Source organism: Falco naumanni, chromosome 7 (genome assembly GCF_017639655.2).
Source record: "Falco naumanni isolate bFalNau1 chromosome 7, bFalNau1.pat, whole genome shotgun sequence".
In the NCBI taxonomy this organism is placed as follows: domain Eukaryota; kingdom Metazoa; phylum Chordata; class Aves; order Falconiformes; family Falconidae; genus Falco; species Falco naumanni.
In genome coordinates this window covers 54,911,087-54,930,947 of record NC_054060.1, presented here as the reverse complement: position 1 = coordinate 54,930,947, position 19,861 = coordinate 54,911,087, and the positions used below count along the sequence as shown (strand labels likewise).

At 37.3% G+C, this 19,861-nt stretch overlaps 1 protein-coding gene across 1 annotated transcript; it reads right to left on the bottom strand.

The window, feature by feature from the left end:
* Positions 1-1,768: 1,768 nt before the first annotated feature.
* LOC121091415 (formin-1-like) lies at positions 1,769-18,304 on the bottom strand. The gene is made up of 3 exons (XM_040601175.1): positions 17,987-18,304; positions 2,944-3,724; positions 1,769-1,994 (listed from the first exon to the last, which is right to left on the bottom strand). Exons 2-3 carry the CDS (start codon positions 3,617-3,619, stop codon positions 1,888-1,890), a joined length of 783 nt encoding a protein of 260 aa, XP_040457109.1. The 5' UTR covers positions 3,620-3,724; positions 17,987-18,304; the 3' UTR covers positions 1,769-1,887.
* Positions 18,305-19,861: the final 1,557 nt, after the last annotated feature.

Sequence of the window (19,861 nt, the reverse complement as noted above, 5' to 3'; positions counted from 1 at the left end):
GTGAATAACACCATAGAAGCTACTAAGAAGAAAATTAACTCTATAAAAGGCAAAACCAGTCCAAGAGTGCAGCACAATAGGTATAGTTCCACATCCAATGATCCTAGATGATAAACCATTTAAAAAAATACTAATGCTAAGTGAGGAGAAAAAGATTGGTGGTGCCATTTTAGTCTTATAAAGAGGGTGAAATTTTCTGCTGGTTTTGTGAGCTAAACGAGCTCACCAAAAGGTATGATGAGTACAAGAAGTAATAAGAGGGGTAGGACAACACGGCATAACAGGAACCAAGAAAGGAATGAAGGAACAAGAGCATAGCACCCATCTTTTTTGCTGCTAATGAGAATTTGCATCATCTTGGTCAATTCATCAAACAACAGTCTAAATCTGATTTATTCTTGAGTGGAACTAAAGCAGCTTCTAGGAGTAGCAGGCATAAATGCAAGCCTCGTAGACAATATTCAACACCCTTCTAAGGTAATGGCTTCACACTCCTACACGCCTCCCCTTTTGGAAACCCTCTTTCCTTATGCCCCTCTCTTCCTCCCTGGTTTAGACTACAGAATCTTGTACCAAGTTTGGCAGCTACTCATTGTGCCACCTTGTGAGGCAATTTTGCCACCCCTCCCATCCACCCTCGCTCCAAAAAAAACAGAGAGAGAGAAAAAAATATATTTTTTTTTGTTCCACTTTAGTGAGCTAAATCAGCCAAAGGTAAGGCGAAGGACCCAAACACATTTTAAAGGGAAGCAGGGGTAGAAGTGGGAAGATTTATCACACAAGAGGTTCAAGACTAGGTGAATACTAAGAAATACAAACATCAGCATGTTTTTTCCATATTTTTTTCTAGTTTCCCTTTTAATTTGAGACTATAGAACATTATCCTATTTTCCATGAAAAGTGATAAGGCTGGAAATTTAGTATCTCTTTCCTTTTATAGTGAAATCGTGTCACTTTGCACTGTCAGCTCTCCCTACAACACACAGGGGCCAGTCTAAGCCACACCTAGACCACTGTAGAATTAGGTCCTTGAGCCTTCCCATTCCATAGAGGAAAAAATGAAAGGTATAGATGATGTTGTTCTAGCTAACAGTGACAGCATTCAGTATGCCATATATTTATGCATTTTTATATTCACAGTATATATTTATAAATGTAACCCACGCACTATATTCAAATACATTGTAACGTGACTCCTGCATGCAATCCTTGTAAAAGCAAGCCTTTTGTTGTTAGAGAATTTACATCAACCTCTTGCAGCTAAACAGTCAAAGCACCAGTCCTACACTTAAACCAATGTAAATTAGCTTGCCCAGACAATATTCTATAAATGAAGCCAAACAAACTAAAAAGAACTTTTTAGATAATAAGTGTTACCATAACATTTTGACAGACTAGAACACAGCACAGGAAAAGCCGGAAAATAAGCATGTACACTTTTTTACATTTTATATAAAAATTAACTTTGGTTAAGAGGTCATTCAGTAACAACAGAACTGAATATAAGCTAACATTAAAAAATGCATCTGAAAGGAAACCTTATTATAAACTTTTGTTTAAAAAATTCAACTTTTTACTCAGTCCTTAAGTAGTGAAAAATACTTTCATAGCAAACATACTATTTATTATTAAAGGCTAGTATTAAAAAACCACTCCAATACTCTCATGTTTGGTTAATTCTGTTAGTTTAAAGATGTATGAAATAAGACTGACCTGGACAGAAATTCTGCTGTGTCTGAGTAGTTAATTTTTCTTGCACAGCACGCTTTTCAAAATGCCCTCCAGTTGCATTCTGATGTAGGCCTGGTTGTCTGGTGGCAAATCCCATTTCTCCAGGTTCGGAAAACTTCAGATAAAACTGCGGGTCCAAATCACTGAAAGAGAGGTTTATAGCACCATGTCTTCCACGGCCGTAGTCACTGAACATAGATTCGTCCTCGGTGTTCTGTGCTGGTAATGGGAGAATCCGATGATGCAGCTGTGGGCTTGGCAGTCTTGAAGATAACGGAGAAGGAATAGGTGACATTTGTTTGTGTGTATTAGATAGCGGATATGAATTACTAAAAACATTACTCACTGCTACTAACGAGGGTGAATGCAGCCTTTTCTCTTCCAGTTTAGGATTATTATTTGTCTGAGAAATATCAGGACTTTCATTTACAGGCAGGTTCAAAAATAAATGCTTGCTGCTTCCTTGGGATACCGTGGTTCTTTTCTCATGTACTGAGCCTGGCAGGTTTCTGTCTACTCTTGCAATTTGTTGCAGTCTCTTCCATTCTGCAGCTTCATCTAAACTGTCACTCTGTATAACTTTCAGAAGAGCTTTATTGACTGCTCCCACAAGGTTGCATGACTCATCAGTAATGTGCACTCTCTCTGCTTTGTACTGCAAACCAGAGCTGTCCTGCTCCTTTTCCTGCAGCACAGTGGTTTTAGAGTCTGCAGCAGCTTCATCTACAGAGCGTACATCAGTTCTTGATATAAATTCATTATGTATTGTTGTAAGAACAGGAGAAACGGTTTCTTTATCTCTGTGAAAATCAGGTAAATACTCTGCAGGGGGGTTGGCAACTTTTTTAATACAAGCTTCTGAATCCTGTACCTCAGGAACAACTGTGACTCCTGGTTTCTCCTTGCATACCGGCCCAGTATACTTGCCGTTTTTCAAGTTTTTAGCAGCTGCAGACTTACTTAATGTCTCAGGTTTGTTAGATAGACTGTCCTGAGATGACTTTACCGAAGTGATACTCTGTTGTACCTTTGTAACTTCAGAAAGGCATTCACCACTATCTACTACTTCAACTGTGATCATGTCATTGTCTTTTGAGCTACCACTTTTTAAGTCAGCATCCAGTTTCACAGCTTTGTTGCTCTCAAGAAAATACCCCTCTTCTATCCACCTTTCTGGTCGTACACTATTGTCTACTGGTAAATCATTCTTACCTTTTACTGTTAGCCAACTGGAGACAGAAAAAGAGCTGGGAAAACTCCTGGTAGGAGATCTTGTGGGGAGCATCTTCTTATCCAGTTGCTTATCTTGCACACCCAGTAAAGAAAGATGTTCATGTATCTTTTTTCCCCCTTTCCGGTGTCTAAACTCCTCAAAGCTCTCTTTCCTTCTGTATTTCCTCATTTTTTTATGATTCAAATTGTCTCTCTTCGTGGAATCCTGAAAGAACTCCTGCTGATGTGTAAAACTGGAGTAATCATCACCTTTAATTTTCAAGACTCCAGAAACATCCTGTCGCTTTCCTTCCTGATGTCCTGTGTTGAGGCCCAGAATATGATGTGACCTCAGAAAACTGGATAACAGTTTTTCCTTTTCAGCAGTTAGTTTGTACAGTTCAATGAGAATGTCTTTTGTGGTAGTTTGCTTGAAAATAATATCTCCAAAGTTTTCATATGGCTGTTCTCTCAGCTCCATCTCCATTCTCTCCCTTACTTGGTAGCAGCTACAGAAACGTTTACTGGTTCTATCCAGAGTTACACAGCCCTTGTATGTAAATCCTCTGACTTTTCCCTCTGGATGATAGAAGCTGATGTAACAAAGCTCCATTATGGGTTTGTGCAATTGAAGGATAGTATGCGTGCCTTCCATTATGCTTGCCAAATTAGTCATTCATTTAAATTATGTGCTAAGTGTTTCAAAGCTTGCATGACATAGCATGTGAGGCAGAGAATGGACGGAAGGCATCTGACTAATCTTCAACAATAATATTGTCTGCTGGAAAAGAACAGAGAGAAGCCTGTCAAACTTGATTATGGCAAATTTAATATGACAAATAACAAGCCTGCTGAAGCACAATTTTCCCTCAGTATTTTCTGATACAAATCTTTTACCTTGAAAAATCTGACACAAAAAGATGACATTGCTAACACTCATAGTTGGAGACATAATCCTTCTCTCATACATCATCCCTCTGTCTCCAGGGACCTCAATCAATGCTGTTCTATAAGGTCACAAAATGTTCACTAAAACAGCCATTTCAAACGGAATTTGCTTTTAATGCTGAAACTTGTTGCCATCTCTCTGTTAAAAGTTAACTTAATGTTGAACATTTAGTCAAAAGAACCATTCAAGCATGTATGACGCCTTTTTACTCAGTCAGCACAACCAGCAACATAACACCATCACAATGTAATTAGCTCTCGCTGCTTTTTTTACTAAGAAAACATTTAAAAAATAAAAAAGGCTGAGCATTTTCTTCTCATATTTATCTCTGAAACCACCATGACATCAAGAAAACTTGCAAGGAAAAAAAAAAAAAAAAGGTTCTGTTTACTTGGCTAGCATATAGACAGTGTATAGATCTATTTTTATTCAACATGCAATAGTGTAATCATACTACTACAGACAGGTTTATTGACCTTTGTTATTTCCTTTTCTTTGCATCACATTTTATTTTCCTGCTACAGATTGGATATATTTACATTCTTTTGATACATCATGATAAAAGTTAGCATACTCCATTTGAGCACTAAATTGGCTTTTTATCCAAAAGGAACTCCACATTTGAAGTGAAGAAGTCTGCAGTCACTAGGAAATGCATAAGCATCAGGGAAAGACCTAATTTTGCTCAGCAGCAAATTCAGCAGCAAGCAAAGCAGGAAAGCACCTGCTCCAAAGCTTCTCTTTCTTAAAAAAAGCAAAAATTTCTGTTTTCAACTTTCAAAGCATAAATACAGTAGAACCTTCCATTATTCCAAAATAGTCAAACTTAGCCTCAGTCAACAACAATTAAAAGGAAGCTGTCACATTACTATGTTACACATTTCAGTTTTACATATTTTTTTCAATACACAAGTACTGTATCAGGTTTTATTATACAGGGAGTCAGATATAAAATGATGCCAATAACTTATCATAAGTAATTAGGCAATCCTAACTCTAAGAAGCAAGCAGCATTTACCCCAAACATCCTATCATAACAGCAAGTAGGCTTTTTGCAGTGATTTTGATGCACATTTTGTTAAAGCATTGCATATGCCTGTAATGTTCTTTAAATAGTTTCAAACTTCCCATTTACTTTAAGCTGTATCACTTTTCATGCCAGCAAAATTCTTTATATGCACACATAAACCTCGAAGACAGAGGAGAGATTCCCAAGGTGACTAATGGTAAAAACTGTCTTCCATCAGAGCCAGATCAGCTTGTTAATTCTGCTCATCAGCTGTCAATAGTTATGTGCCATCATTCAGAATCCCATACAAGTATAGGAAGGGGTAGGAAACATGCAAAACCTTTAGTCAGCGTTGAAGACGTGTCGTTTCACAGACCTATAAGAGTTTCTCAGAAAATTATGCCATACTGTTTCTTCCTGTATTCTTATTTTAACTCATTGTCTGAGTCTGGAGTTGGAAATACGGACAAGGCTGAGGACTGCCAAAAAGAGCAGCCTCACTTCTAGACTTCCTTGTCTCCAGCTGTGCACGCCTGCTGCTTTTCTAGTGTAGAACTGAGCGATTGCCCGGCCACAGGGTGTCACTGGCAGATGCAACCAACAGTGGTTCTCCATACGAAGTAATAACCATCAAAGAACACTTTTTCATCACAGGAGCAGTCTTAAATCTCGTCACTCTTCACCCAAGTAGTGAGGAACACCAGTTACAGTAGCAATTTGCTTACCCATAGCACCAAATTGACCCTCAAGTAACCTACTGTTGTTAGCTCCATCCAATATGAGCTAGTTAACTTGCAGACATTTCCATAAACAAATACTCAGCAGTCCCAGCTAATGCATGCTGAGTCAGTTTTTACTTACAGGAAAACTTTACTGAGGAGCAGAATTTCATGGGAGTTACTAGGCAGTCAAATGAATGGCACAGTCTATGTTTTAGTCCACTGGCAACATACAGCTGTTAAACTAGGAAGAAGAAAGAATATCTAACAGGGAAAAAACCTAGCTAAATGAGAGTGGATATCCCAAGGAGACCAAATCTGTGCTTAGTATTGACTTAAGGAAGAGGATGCATCACATCAAAGTATTTGTCAATCCATGTGATTTAGAAAATAATAAAAGGAAAGGAGCAATAGGAAGAAAGGGAATTGTTTTTTAATACACAGAATAAGACAATCTGTATTATGTGTATTTCATGGTCTTATCTAGGAAAAAACCCACAGTGTTAAATTAGTCCAAATTATTTCACGTTTTCCTCTGTTTCACCTCAACTGGCATGGCATTTTCTCATGGAAATATGATCAAGTGACTACAAGGAAATAGCATCACGGAAACTATAAACCCAGTAGTTACAGACCCAGACAAAATGATCAAATTTAATATCCTCAGATGACATCTATGGTATCATCAGGTGCAACAGCTCAGTTCTGAAGAGTACATGGAAACACGCATATATACTGGTTTTTTTGACAAACAAATATATGTGTAAAGGAGAGAACTAGTGAGCCCTTGGCTCTGCCACACATTTGCTGAACTATATGCCCCTCCCAAAACACAAGCAGCTTCCCTCATCTAATCTGAAGCATTACATTACTGGAATGAGATCTACAGCTCTATCTTAAATCATATCGCAACTAAAAGGTCTTTTTGAGTTAGAAACAAATAAATCTACTGAAGATACTATTTTTTTTTTAATCTTACCATCTTTGACAACACTTTGTTATGCCAACTTAGGCCTGTTTTAAAGGCTACATCCTAGTAGATCTCTTCTTAGTTACACCAAACTAAACACTGGGTTTGGTGCACACATATTGACATGTTAAAATGTAGAATCACCTTAAAAAGAATGAACACCATTCCTTATGATGAAAAAATTTACACATACCTCAAAATTAAATCATATTAAAAGTGAGTTTTAGAGAAAATCAGTAATAATAATAATAGCAATAGCAGAAAGGACACTTTGTTACTATTAGGCCAATAAAATAGTCTGTGTCAAAGTTTTCATTGATTTAAAATATAATGTGATACCAATGCACTGCTGCGATGTTTAAGTGGTATTTTGAAGCTTATTTCTATTAAAAGATACATTCTCTACTAAGAAAATATTTTTCTCTTCAGTGCCTTCAGTATCTTATTCAGCCTTTATTTTATAATCTTCCATCAGAAAACAAAGACTTGAACTCCCTGCTCTATAAGCAGAAATATTACAAGAAACTATCAGGAGAATCATGTTAAGGAAGAAAACGGATTAAGGACTTTCAAACTTAATTACAACACTAGCTCCCCAACTTTTCTGTTCACTTTGCAATCGGTTTATAATCCTACTTCCATTTGCAAAGTTTACCACGAGAAGTGAATTTTTTGTAAATTAAAGCCACACTCAGGCAAAGTTTACAGCTTAAGCAAAATGCACATTAATCCAAGACAACTGGAAATTTTAACCACATAATGTATAGTGTGGAGCAACGAAAGCCATCTTCAGCATCATTGCTGTTTCTCCCATGCAGCTTTCAAATGCATAGTAGCAGAGCACTGGGATTCATGTTGTGAGAAATAGTACTTTAAGGAGAAAAACAGCTACTCAGAGATAACCAGCTAAGAACTGGAAAGAACAACTGAGATCGCTAAATAGGCAGCTGAGAAGCAAACTTGCTCTGCTTTGTTTAACAAGAAATGTCACAGATTTAGTGCCCCTTGAGTTCTAGGGTGAATGCATTCATCCACTTTGCCTTTCAAAATACACTCTTAGAAAGCCACATCTCCGTTGCTGCAGTTCCTTCTCTTTAGCAGGACACATAATTCACTGCTCAGCATGACAGATGGTCTTCCTCCTTTCCCTGATCTTTAAGTAAGTAAGAATTGGAACTCCTTACTTTCCCAGCTCTCTCCAATATCTGATTGTTACTAGGTGGCAATCTGTTCCTGAGTAGCTATGGCTAACTTTTTGTGCTGTGTTATGTATCTAATTAACACATCAAACAGAAAAAGCATGGTAGAGGAAATGTAGTAAAAATGTGGACAGAGGAGGGTTCCACATCACAAGTTAGAACAAACTGCATTAATATTTCTTTATGGAGCACAACTTGTTTGATAGAGACAAACTCCCTCATTTTCTTCTCTTGATTAAACTCTCACATTCCTCCAAGGTTCTTTCAAACTATCATTTCACTGACACAAATGTTATCACTAGATAGATAAAAAGTTATTACTTCTTTATGAAGACAAAATATTACAGCTCCTTGCAGCAACTTAGATATAAATGATTTTGTAATAAGAACTTTCCAAGTATAAGTCTCCATTGTTTTTACTGGATTGTGACCAAAAAAAATCAAAATTAGGATACTTAATTATTTGTGTCATACCTTGAACAATACTGCATATAGCTACCGATGGTAGTTTAAAACACCACTCTTCTCAACTTCACGAGTACTGAACTCCACTAGCAAAGAGGTGTCAAGGAATAAGAAACAAAGCCTATGCCAGACAGAGAACTGCTTTATTAAATTTCAGATCTCATGCAATGACACAAGGGAAGTATTAAAGCACGTTAAGAGTCTTGCCAACAAAGGGATAACACAGAACATAAGGTTGAAAGTCATTAAGTTAATCCACAACAAAGAGCTTTGTAAACCAAGAACAATTTTAAAGCACAAATGCAAAATGTAGTTAACTATACAAACAAACAGATAAATAAAATGGGAATAACTAGAAAAGCATGTTAAAATGCCTTGGATCTTTTACAGTCTTTGACTATGTCATTCTCTTCAAATTAATCCAACACAGAACTGAGCCCATGAAACAAAGTAATCTGAAACCCAGCTCTCAGAATACACTATCATCTTGGTCATCTGAAGATAAGCAAATCTAAATGACTGGAAATCCAAAACCATAACTTAACAAAAAGGTAATCTACCCATGGCATATAAAGTTAATCAAAATTGTTCTTAAGAGGTTCTGGATAGACTGAAAAATATGATGATGCCTCACTAGAAACAAATACATTCTCAGAAGCCAAACCGCCCCGTACTTGTTCCTGGTCCTTTCTAGACCACTGTCCTATTTGAAATAGTTGTGAGGAAGTGTATTACCTTTACAGTGCACAAAAAATGGGAAAAAGCAATGATGATACTTCGGAGTCCAGAACTAATGCTCACCATTTATACTTAAAATTTATATTACATTTAACTAGTCAGGTTGGGAAACACAAACCCCACATATTGCTCACACCACTTGGTTTCAAAAATTGTTAAAAAACCCCTAGATTGCAAAAAAAGAATTATATGGAAATTACTGACTTCATAATAGTTTAGTTTCTGAAAGGATACAAATATTTTTACAACAGTGACCTTCTTCATTACAAAACATCACAATTCCTGACAAATATTTTCATTTTTACCAAGAAAGTCCCTTTATTCAGATTTTTGCTCCTACAATTTGAGCCAAGTGACCTCCAATACAATTTATCTAAGTAAATACCAGACCTAAATTATGTTTTTGCCTATTACAACCATGTAGTTCCAACTAGTTCCACCCGCCTGCACTAAATCATCAGTGATCCTTTTCCAAAAGCCACATGGTGAGGAGAACCTATATAAGCCTTTCAACCAAGGAACAGGGATTTTTTTAAAATTGCTATTATAAAAGCAGAAAAAATGTTAAAAAGATAACTTAAAGGTTAATGAACATTCTAAGGGTATCTTTAGAGACCTGTATTATCAAAGACTTCAGAACAGATGTATATAATGTCAATGATATCCTTGAAACTGATTGTTTCTCTTCAGTGCATTTCTTAATAATGATGGCTTATGCAACAGCTCAGCTGTCCATAATATTCCTTCAATAAAAATGCTGACATGCCCCCGTGTTAATAGCTTCCATTTTATAGTAGATACATGATCCTAAATAAGAAAAAGATGTTTCCAGCACCATGCTTCCCGTAAAAATGTTTCTCCTGATATTTTGTATTGCAATCTTTATCTAAAATCAACTATCTGCTATAGATTAAAAACCAATATTTAAAATATACTCCTTAAATATAGATAAAAAGTTCTCCAAGCTGTTTCTACATTCTAATTGTTCCAAATAATCCCAACTTAAAAGTTTTACAGAATTTCACTGAATTATGTTTTTGCCACTGGATTTTTCAACACTAGAAAAGAATTATACAGATGGAAAAGATGGAAAATAAGTAACTAAAGAAATAAAAAATAAAAATCCTGTATTACACTCCTGTCTTTTACAGTAAAAACAGAAGGGGAAAGAAAGAGCATGTAACAATTAAAACTATTTTAAAATATCCAGGTAAGAGTTTTATCATTATACTTCAGGTTGAGCAAGAAATCTAATGTATCATTTCTTTCATCACTTTCAAAAGAAAATAATTTCCTGTCAGATCTAGTTTTGAACTTGGAGTACAAAAAAAAGGAAATAACTGCATGGAACTACTAGTGATTCAAGGAAGACAAATAATTCTGCTTTTAAAGAGCTTAGCGTATGAGTTGATTCTTGGAGAAGGAAACAGTATTATGACTAAGCAAAATTAAAAGAGATTAAGCACAGGCAGATGCTAATGGAAACAGATAGCAAGTAATATGTTTGTTTCTCCTACCTCCAGTATTTTCTGAATGTAATCTGCCATAATTTGGAAATACACAAATTATTTTGTACAAGTGGATTTTTTTTTTCTCCCCCTCAAAAGAAACTGACATGAAAGTTCTCATCCTTTTGTAGCCTACTTCAATTTAGCAAAGCAATATGTTGTTTTTTCTAAGGTTAGCAAGTTAAAAACAGAAAAAAGATGACACACAACAGATCCTTATTACTACTGAATCTGTTGGCAGAGTTCAACCACACCACAGGACATATTTGTCCAAAATCTGTTTGAGAAAGGTGACTAATTAGGAACAAGTTACTAAATGGAATTTCCAACACAAACTTTTCCATTTTACTGTTCCAAGAGTCTGCTAATAAAAAATTCTGTAATGGATATTATAACCATAAAAAGTCTTAATGCAATAGGTAGTAAAGTAGCAGATATTAAATGAGAGGAAGACCTAAGGCAATCTGTATACACATCCTGAAGAAGCCATTCTTAACACAGTAACAGTCTGTTTGAAAAAGAGTATTTCAAGAAGTAAGCATTTAAATAAACAAACAAAATCCCTCTGCACTTCAGCCAGGTATTTACATCTCCATCTTGCTCCTGGGCACTCAGCAGGGGAAAAAAAACAAGAGAACAGATGAGTCCATCATCTTGCTTCCAGTTTTTTTGGACTGGAACAGAGTTTTCTGTCTGCGGAAGAGGCAAACTGCAAGGAAAGTATCACTAAAACCATTGCACTCCAGTTAAAAATATAATCAGCATATAGGATTTGAAGCAAAATGTCATTCACAAGATTTATAGCCTTATAAATAAGGGAGTTTTTTCTAAGTGATGGCAACAGCAACTCATAGAATTTAAAGATATTAAATGGGTTTAACAGATTATAACATGATCAGAATCATATTTGTCATTTCTTGCGAGAAACAACTGCCTTAGTGTTTTACTGAGATTTTCCTAAGGAAAAACATTTCAGGAGGCAATATTTGGCATGAGGAACTGCAGCTGAGATAATGAGCATCACAAAATATAACTGAAAAGGGATTCTTATAATGAAAAATGGCTGAACAACTTCAGTATAGATGGTAGTAATCAGTCTTGCTGATTTTTTAAATTGAGTATCAGAAAAACAAGTTTATTTTCTATGACAGATGAAACAAGAAATTCCATTTTGTATGATAAATGAAACACCAGCCAGACTTTGTTTCAAGCACTGACACTGACCCTCAGATTTCTTCTAAAGGAAACCCTTGGAGCTAATAGATATTACAGTACCTCAGAGAATGACACTGCCCTCCTGGCCTAGGTCTGCCAGTACAACCCAGCAACAGCAGTTTATTTCTGCCTTCCTCAACGAAGACCAAAGACATCTTCACCATACTCCAAAAGACATTTTCTTCACTTCTTAACACATAAGGAAAGTGAAAATCCGTTGAGTATGTCTATCCAAAATTCTGAAGGGCTAAGGTAGCAACTCGACTTACGCTTTCACAGTATCTAGAGGATACACACACAAACTGTTATGGTTCAAAGGGATTTAAAAGATATTTGCAAACACACAAACAACACCTCCAACTCTCCTTGCTGGTAAGAAAAGAGTATTTTGCCAAATCTGGAAATTAAAATGAATGTTAGAATGATTTCATCTATCTTAAAAATAAAGACAGGGTTTATTCCTCAACAACAGCATTACACTGTATTCTGTGCTTTATTAATTATGCATTAATGTAATATATATCTTATTCAAACAAATAACCCTCCCCTAAAACTTTCTATACCTAAGATGAATACTCACAATTAAATCTTAAAATTGAAAATTGTTCCTGGATATATGTACAGGGCATGTGGCTAATACTCAGCTGAACTCATAGTGATGTAAAAATTAATTACAGGCAAGAAAAAAGATCTTTCGCCGCAGGATAAAGGGGTCTTAATGAAAAGCTGTACTACTAAATAATCAGCCGATTTTTCAAGTAGTAAACAAAAAAAAAAGCGCTACATTAGACCAAAACAGCTTGTACAGACCTCTATTCAGATGTCTAAAATGTAATCTTTACATATTTCTACACAAACATACTATATCATCAGGAAAAGTAAAACAAAAAAAATTTGCATTGATAATGAACAAAATAATATAAACTTTCAATATCATACCTGTACATGTTAGACTTGGGTCATAAACTGCACACATGACTTTTTCCCAGATTTAACCTAGATAAGTAAACCCTCATAAAACATTTTTATTTAATACTTTATCAACAGGTAAGTTTTACAGGATACACAGTAGCTTGTTTCTACTTCTGTCAGCAAGTACAGGATATTTTTAAAGAAAATCAATGTGAATTAAATATATTTTAAATAAAAGAATTGTCTTCTTGTTAATCTTTGTCTAAAAGATTTAATTTCGCTTATCTGGACAGCAAACTCTTCAGGCGAGAGCTGCCTCTTATTCTATTTTGTATAGTTTAGCATCTTTAGTTTCATTAAACCAAGACATCAGATTTTATTTATTTAATTATTGCACGTCCATAGTCTCATGATGAGTTTCATTAAACCAAGACATCAGATTTTATTTATTTAATTATTGCACGTCCATAGTCTCATGATGATATTTAAATGAAGCATTTAGTATACAGCCTTTCAGATCAACGGTCTTTCACCAAACATCACTGTCAGAGACACATCTGGCATACCCATGTATTCTAAACTTTAAACCCAATACAGTGTTTAAGGAAAGCAAAGGAGAAGAAAACTAAAAGGCCATGTTACAGCAACTCTTTCAGCTATTTCATGAACAAGGAAAGTAATTCCAAGAGCAAAAAGTTTGGAACAACTGCAAATGGAAGCGTAAATGCTAAGGAAGCTTCAGTAGTGAAGACAGAACAGAAATGAAATTAAAAAAAATAATGAGGAGCAACTAAAAAACCTTCTTATAACAACATTTTATAACTTTAGAAGAACCCCTCCATAAAATTCAGCAAGCTTTGAATATATCCTTCTGCAATGAAAGGTCAAAGAAGCTGTCCCTTATTAAGTTCTTAGGAATCAAGAACAATTTCTGAAATAATGTATTTGACAAGTTAGCAAACAAACATATTTTAAAATATTTTAAAAAATTATGCAATCTTTGAGAATAAACTCAGAAAGTTTTTTAACTTCCTCCCCTTCCCAAACTTCAGTGAACTTGGAATTACTTTACCCTTAAGGAATTTTGGGTTGCTTCAAAAATTGTATTTATCATCCAAGTTTTGAAAACCTTGGTTGTACTGGATGAAATGGGATTTAATGACTTGTGATGATCACGTTAACACTTCAAAGAAGTAAGTGTTAAAGCAGAGAACTATGGTTGCATTTGTTTTCTTCAGTGCAACTTTCTCGCTAGCAGCATTTAATGCATCGCTAAATGGTTTTGACATACGACTATAATTTATAAACCCAACTGCTATCCATCTGAGAGGAGAGATTACAGGTTTTCCAAAGGCCTGTTAAACAAATAAGTATATTAAGTATCAGCTTTTATATACACATCATTTAGTTTGTTTTATCTGTCCTAAGTGCAAATCAGTTAACATTAAAAAAAGCCTTGAAAATGGTTAATTGCTTATATGTTACTGTGATTTTCTTGGTCTGTGCCCTATCGTGGAAGATCATACATGGAATTTTTATGAAATTGAGCAAGTCTGCCAACAGGCAGATACACTTCTACCAATAATAGTATTTAAAAATATTTATAATACTCAAATTGTTTTAAGATTAAACAGGTTGCATAGATCCTCCAAGGGGATTTTAACTTTTTAGCAACCAGACAACCCTCAGAGTAAAAAAAGCAAGAAAATTAAAACATGAAGACACAGTATTTCAGTGTATTAAGCTTAAAGTACTGCAGAATAAAAAGAATGGTTTTGAGAAAAAAAGTCAACTTAAATCCGGACGTGATAAATACTGATTTTACTTCAAGATTTCAGAAATACCATTTAAAATAATTTATAAGATTTAATGGCTCTTTAAATGGAGGACAGAAGCAACTCACTATTAAGAATTTACAGGTCTTATGTAATTTTCTAAGGGCCCAACTCAACAAAATATATATGGTCTTTTGAAGAGACTAAGCCCTCCATTATCACCACATAGAACTGCATTTGAAATCAAACCAAATGTCCAAACTAATGATTAGATTAGTGAGGTTCAACCTTCCATGGAAAGGGAAGAAACAGCAGTAACTGCATGACTTAGATAAGAATTCATGCAGCACATTTTGTGTGCTTTTTTTCCCTGTTCTCAGGCAGAAGTGCCAAGACTTCCTATACATACTGTATCTCTACTCTGTCAGCACTTATAGGGAAGCACAACCACAAACATTAATCTCAAAAGATGTTATGAAATTGCATAAGGCTTTAAATGATCATGGCAAAAAGAAAAAATACCTCCCTCAGATTGCCTGTTGCAGGCAGGTCTAGGCTGTACAGGCTCTACTGTCACAGAGGAAGGTTGAATTAAACAGATCATTAGGCACACAATCAGATTGAAAAAAATCAACAAAAATCACAAGCACCAAGTTGTTGTGCTTGGTCACTGAAATACTAATGCAGTCTACACTCCTACTATCTCCAAGTATCTGCAAATAAACCTGGATGGTCACAACTACCAATGGCAGCAGTGAGATATAATTATAAATAATAAAAGGAGGGGTTGGGTGTAAAGGAATAATGTATAAATATATAAAACATGCCAAAACAGTAGAAACAATTTATACTCAGTTAAGGTTCAGATTCCACTGAGTTCTATCTATTTGATCACTCCATGATGGACATGATTCCTGCCTTTTTGGTGCTCTTAAGGATACCTGAAATCTAATGGAATATACATTCAGATTACGTATTTTAAAAGTCATATGAGATCAAAGATAGGTGAAGAATTTATTTCCTGCCAAAATAGCTAAAGCAAAATTAAAAGCTGACAAATGTTCTCAGATTCCAGGAAGACTGGGTGGAGAAAGGGATGCAAACTAATTTTTGAAAACAGCAACACAGAAGCACATGGAAATTTTTTTCTCATCTGTTTTTTAAATATTATAGTGAAGAGCAGAAAGCTGTCCCACCCTACAGCCTTAATGAAGACCTCTATGACTGCTCTTGCTTTCATTTTCCTACTCTTGACCACTCTCTGGAAGAATCATTTTGGGTCATTTACAAAGGCTTCTTTTGACTTTTGGTTCCACTTTCAAACATCCTATGTGTGCAAGTTAAAGCAGCATCAAACCTTCATAAAGCGTCACCTCGCTAATTGATATTGTAAAGGGCTAAGATTACATGCTTCTTTACACAGACAAAGCATCAAGAGTTTTTCTTAAACAAAGCAGAAAAAATATCTTTTTTTTTCTGCCAAGGTGGGATATTAGTCTTTTCCTAGCTAAAAAAACAACCAAACAAAAAAACACACAACCACCCCAGTAGTTCTTTGTATCCCAGAGAGAACTGGCTCTTCACCGTATTTTTATATCCTGACTAACGTCAATATAAAGTTGATATTCATTACCCTGGCATTTATTTTGAAGAGCAGCCATTTCTCAATTTTCTATTTGATACTGGCCTAGCTTCCACAAAAGGTTTGGTTTCTTTTCTTTGGTTTCTAGTTGCTAAGCTTTCTCAGAGTGAGATTTTATCCAATTTGTCATCATCTTATAGTAACACATTATTTTCTTCTTCAAAAAGTATTAACAGTTTATTTTAAGTGAACAAGGATTGATAGATGGAACTGTGCAGTCTACAGATATGAAAAGCTGAAAACAGAAATTGAAAGAAAAAATTGCAAATATTTTGGAAATACCTGTCTATGTAAGAAATCCTCTACAGAAATAATATACTTTTACCCATGCCTCTACTTCAGTCTTATGCTAACGAGCTGGGAAATATTTGGGAAACATTCACCTCTTGTTCACTACTTGCTATATGATTAAGTCACCTATGCCCATGTAGTTCTACACCTTACACATACATCTGTGAAAAACCCCAAGTGAACATGCATGCTCATGGCACTTGACTTTTAATGAGACAGGTTGTACTCAAGTCAAAACTAATTTCCATTGTTAAAAAGACACTTCACAAGATGGTTTGATTTCATACCAAACTCCATCTCTCTATCCCTAGACATTCTGTCAACAGTCCTTCAAATTAAGCTAATGACGTTATGAGTTGACAGTTTCTTTTTTTAGTAACACAGAAAGCATTTCTTCTTTCTCTTGTCCACTCTCCATTTAATCCAAAGTGGCTGAATTGTTTCTGCTGAAGCTTACCGAAACAAGCCAATTCACCTGCAAGCACAGGCCAAGCTACCTGAAAGGTGGAAGTTTCAGAACATTATGTGTAAGTAATTTTCATGAACTTCCAGGATTACTACTGATATAGTGGTATAACTATCTTTACAAATATGTACATAATGGTTTAATAATAACACTAGTACTAGACATTTCTACAAGTAAAATGATCATTATACCATCATGAACAATTCAAAGGATGGATGGAAATAAATAACTAAAACTGGGAATGTAATCAAAGCTTCTCTATAATACATCAGCAATTTTTTAGTATTAATTTTCTGTAAAGCCCAAAGAAAGCAAGGACCCATCATGATTCCTGTGACATCGCTGGGAAAACAAATATCACAAGACAAGACAGTGGGACAGCTGGAAGGACTAAGCATACACTGTTCGCAGACCAACTCTCTGTCAGTTGCATCATCATGTGATTTAATACTGCAGCTGAAGAAAGGAAACTATGCAAGAAGGCTTTCTTCAGAATGTTAGTATGTGTCCTTTTCCTACACGTAGAAGGTATTGGCAAATGTCATCATACAAATACATTCTAATTCAGGGTAACAGTCCAGTAGCCTAATCTGCAATGGTGACTGCCGTAAGCTGTACAATATAGAGAAACAGACTGTCTGAACGCTGTAAATATTAATCGTGTTTTCCCATAAGCTTTACAATATAGAGAAACAGATTGTCTGCACGCTGTAAATACTAATCACGTGTTTTCCGCTCATCAGCCCTCCTGCGTGCATGACGATACCTGCATCCATCAGACGCGACGGAACGCTAGCAATCTGCATTCCCCGCTTCGCCGGACCTTGCCCATGCATCGCAAAAAGCGCATACAGTTTAAGGGTAACGATGGGGCGGGGGGCGGCAAAGCAGGCACAGCTCACACCAGCAGCGCTGACACGAAGGGGGGAAGGAGGGAAGCTACGGGCTGGCTTCGGACTGCGAGCGAAACTAAGAGATCCCGGCTTCTGTGACCCCGCAGAAGCTGTTTTATAAATAGACAGCGAGGAGCAGACAAGATGTTAAGGCGGACTAAACAGACCTCTTCTCTGCAGCCCCGACTTCGTGGTTTTGGTTTTTTAATCCACTCGATGGCGCCCGGAGCCGGGGCAGGGAGCGGAGCGGACGGGCAGCGCGGTGGGCGAGCGAGCGGAGGCTGGTTATTACCTTGCGAGACGCGGACCCTGCGTTCAGCTGCTCCCGCTGCCGCTCCAAGCGCAGGAGGACGCGCTGCTCAGCGGCTGCGGCTGCCCCGCGCTATTCCCGGCCGCCGCCGCCCCCGGGTGACCGCCGGTGCCGCCTCCCCGCCGCCCGCCCTCGCCTCACGGACCGTGCCCGGCGTGGGAGCCCCCGGCCGCGCGCGCCTCACCGGGCCCTCCCGGCGGGGGAGGCGACACGAGCGGACGGACAGGGCAAGTGACCAATCCGCGGGCAGCGCGGCTTCCGCGCGGAGGCGGGCGCGCGGTCGCCCGGCATCCAGGCAGGCTGCGGGGGGGCGCGGGGGAGCGGGCGGCGGGGTCTGCGGCCGCGGCGGGCTGCGGGCGTGCCGGGGGCTGTCCCCGTCGCTCGCCTGAGGGGCGCCCGAGTGCTTTCTGGCTCTCTGGAAGAGCTGTCGCTGCGCCGTTTGCTCCTGCCGGCCGGCGTATCGGGAAGCCGATTCTCCAGCGAGTGGGGGATCCCGGGGAGCTAACGCATCGAGGCGTCAGCCCGCTGCTTTTTGTCATAAACTGTCTTTGCATAATCCATCACATCTCTTCTCCCCCTGGGAGGGCATCGCTGCCAATCGTGTAGCTACCGCTTACCGCAGTAATTGCAGTACGGCCCTTGAGCAGCTCCAAACTGCAACCTTAGAGGACAAGGAATCCCACCCTTTGCTCCTAACGCTGCGTGAAGAGGTAAATCACAACACAAGCTGGTTCCTAAGCTGCCTCATAAAATACCTAGCTACTTCAAGGGATGGAAATTAGGTGGAACAAGAAAAGGACCTGATTTTTTGGTCTGAACTTCGTTCTGCAAGTAATCTTCCTGCTACTCTGCACTGAAAGTACTCCATTCTGCAAGGCACCACCATAAGGGAAGGAAAAGGCCTTTGGAACTACGTACTTAGGTGAAAAGAATAGAGACAATTCCGATGTAACAGTTAAGGTTAAAATATTTCTAGGTACAGCCACAATTGGGAGAAAGAAATAGTCTTCTGAATCCCACTGGTTTTTAAGACCCTTCTCAATATTGAAACATTGCAATGAAACACTTTTACTCGCTGTAACATACAGCCTTCTGAAATGTCACATTTGGTTCTGCTGAGCTTCATTAATATGTGGTACATTTATTAAATATTAGCTCACTCTGCAGATTTTTCATAAACAAATGTGATCTTAAACAGAAAACATCCACCTCTGTTTGAAACACTAGGGACTGTCAAATTCCCATCACTTTAGGCCACTCACAGCATCGTTTCCTTTTGAATTCTTAACAAATTGAGTTTTCTCCTTTTTACCTGAAATTTTATGACCATCAACCCATCAACTCCTATACATAAATACTAGCTCATACTCTGCATATTAAAACAATGTCTGCAGACTAGGGAATGGAAAAAACCCTGGCTGAAAGTAAGGCTTTCTCTTCTGATGTTTGGTATTTTCAAAGATTAACAATTACTTTGTTAGTAACTTCCCTTTTTGCAAGCCCATGGTTTATATGGAGTTCTCAGAAAGCAAGCAACATGAAATGATTATGTCAGGCTGCAATGTAGGGCACACAGAGAGTAAAACCTAATCTCCAAGAGGTTTCCACTTCATCTGCACTCATCTGCGTAATCAGCTTTTCATCTTGTCATAGGATAAATGCAACCTGCCTTCTGCTTCATTTACCCTATATAGAACAGTAGTATAGATTTGTATGAAGCAAGTGGTAAGAGCTCATGTAGGAATGTATTCAGAAAGGAACTTGAAACCATTCAGTTTTTAAGGGAACATTAAAGGTTCGAAGTCATATATTTGCTAAATTGATACACTAATTAGTGTTGAAAGCAATTCACTCCAT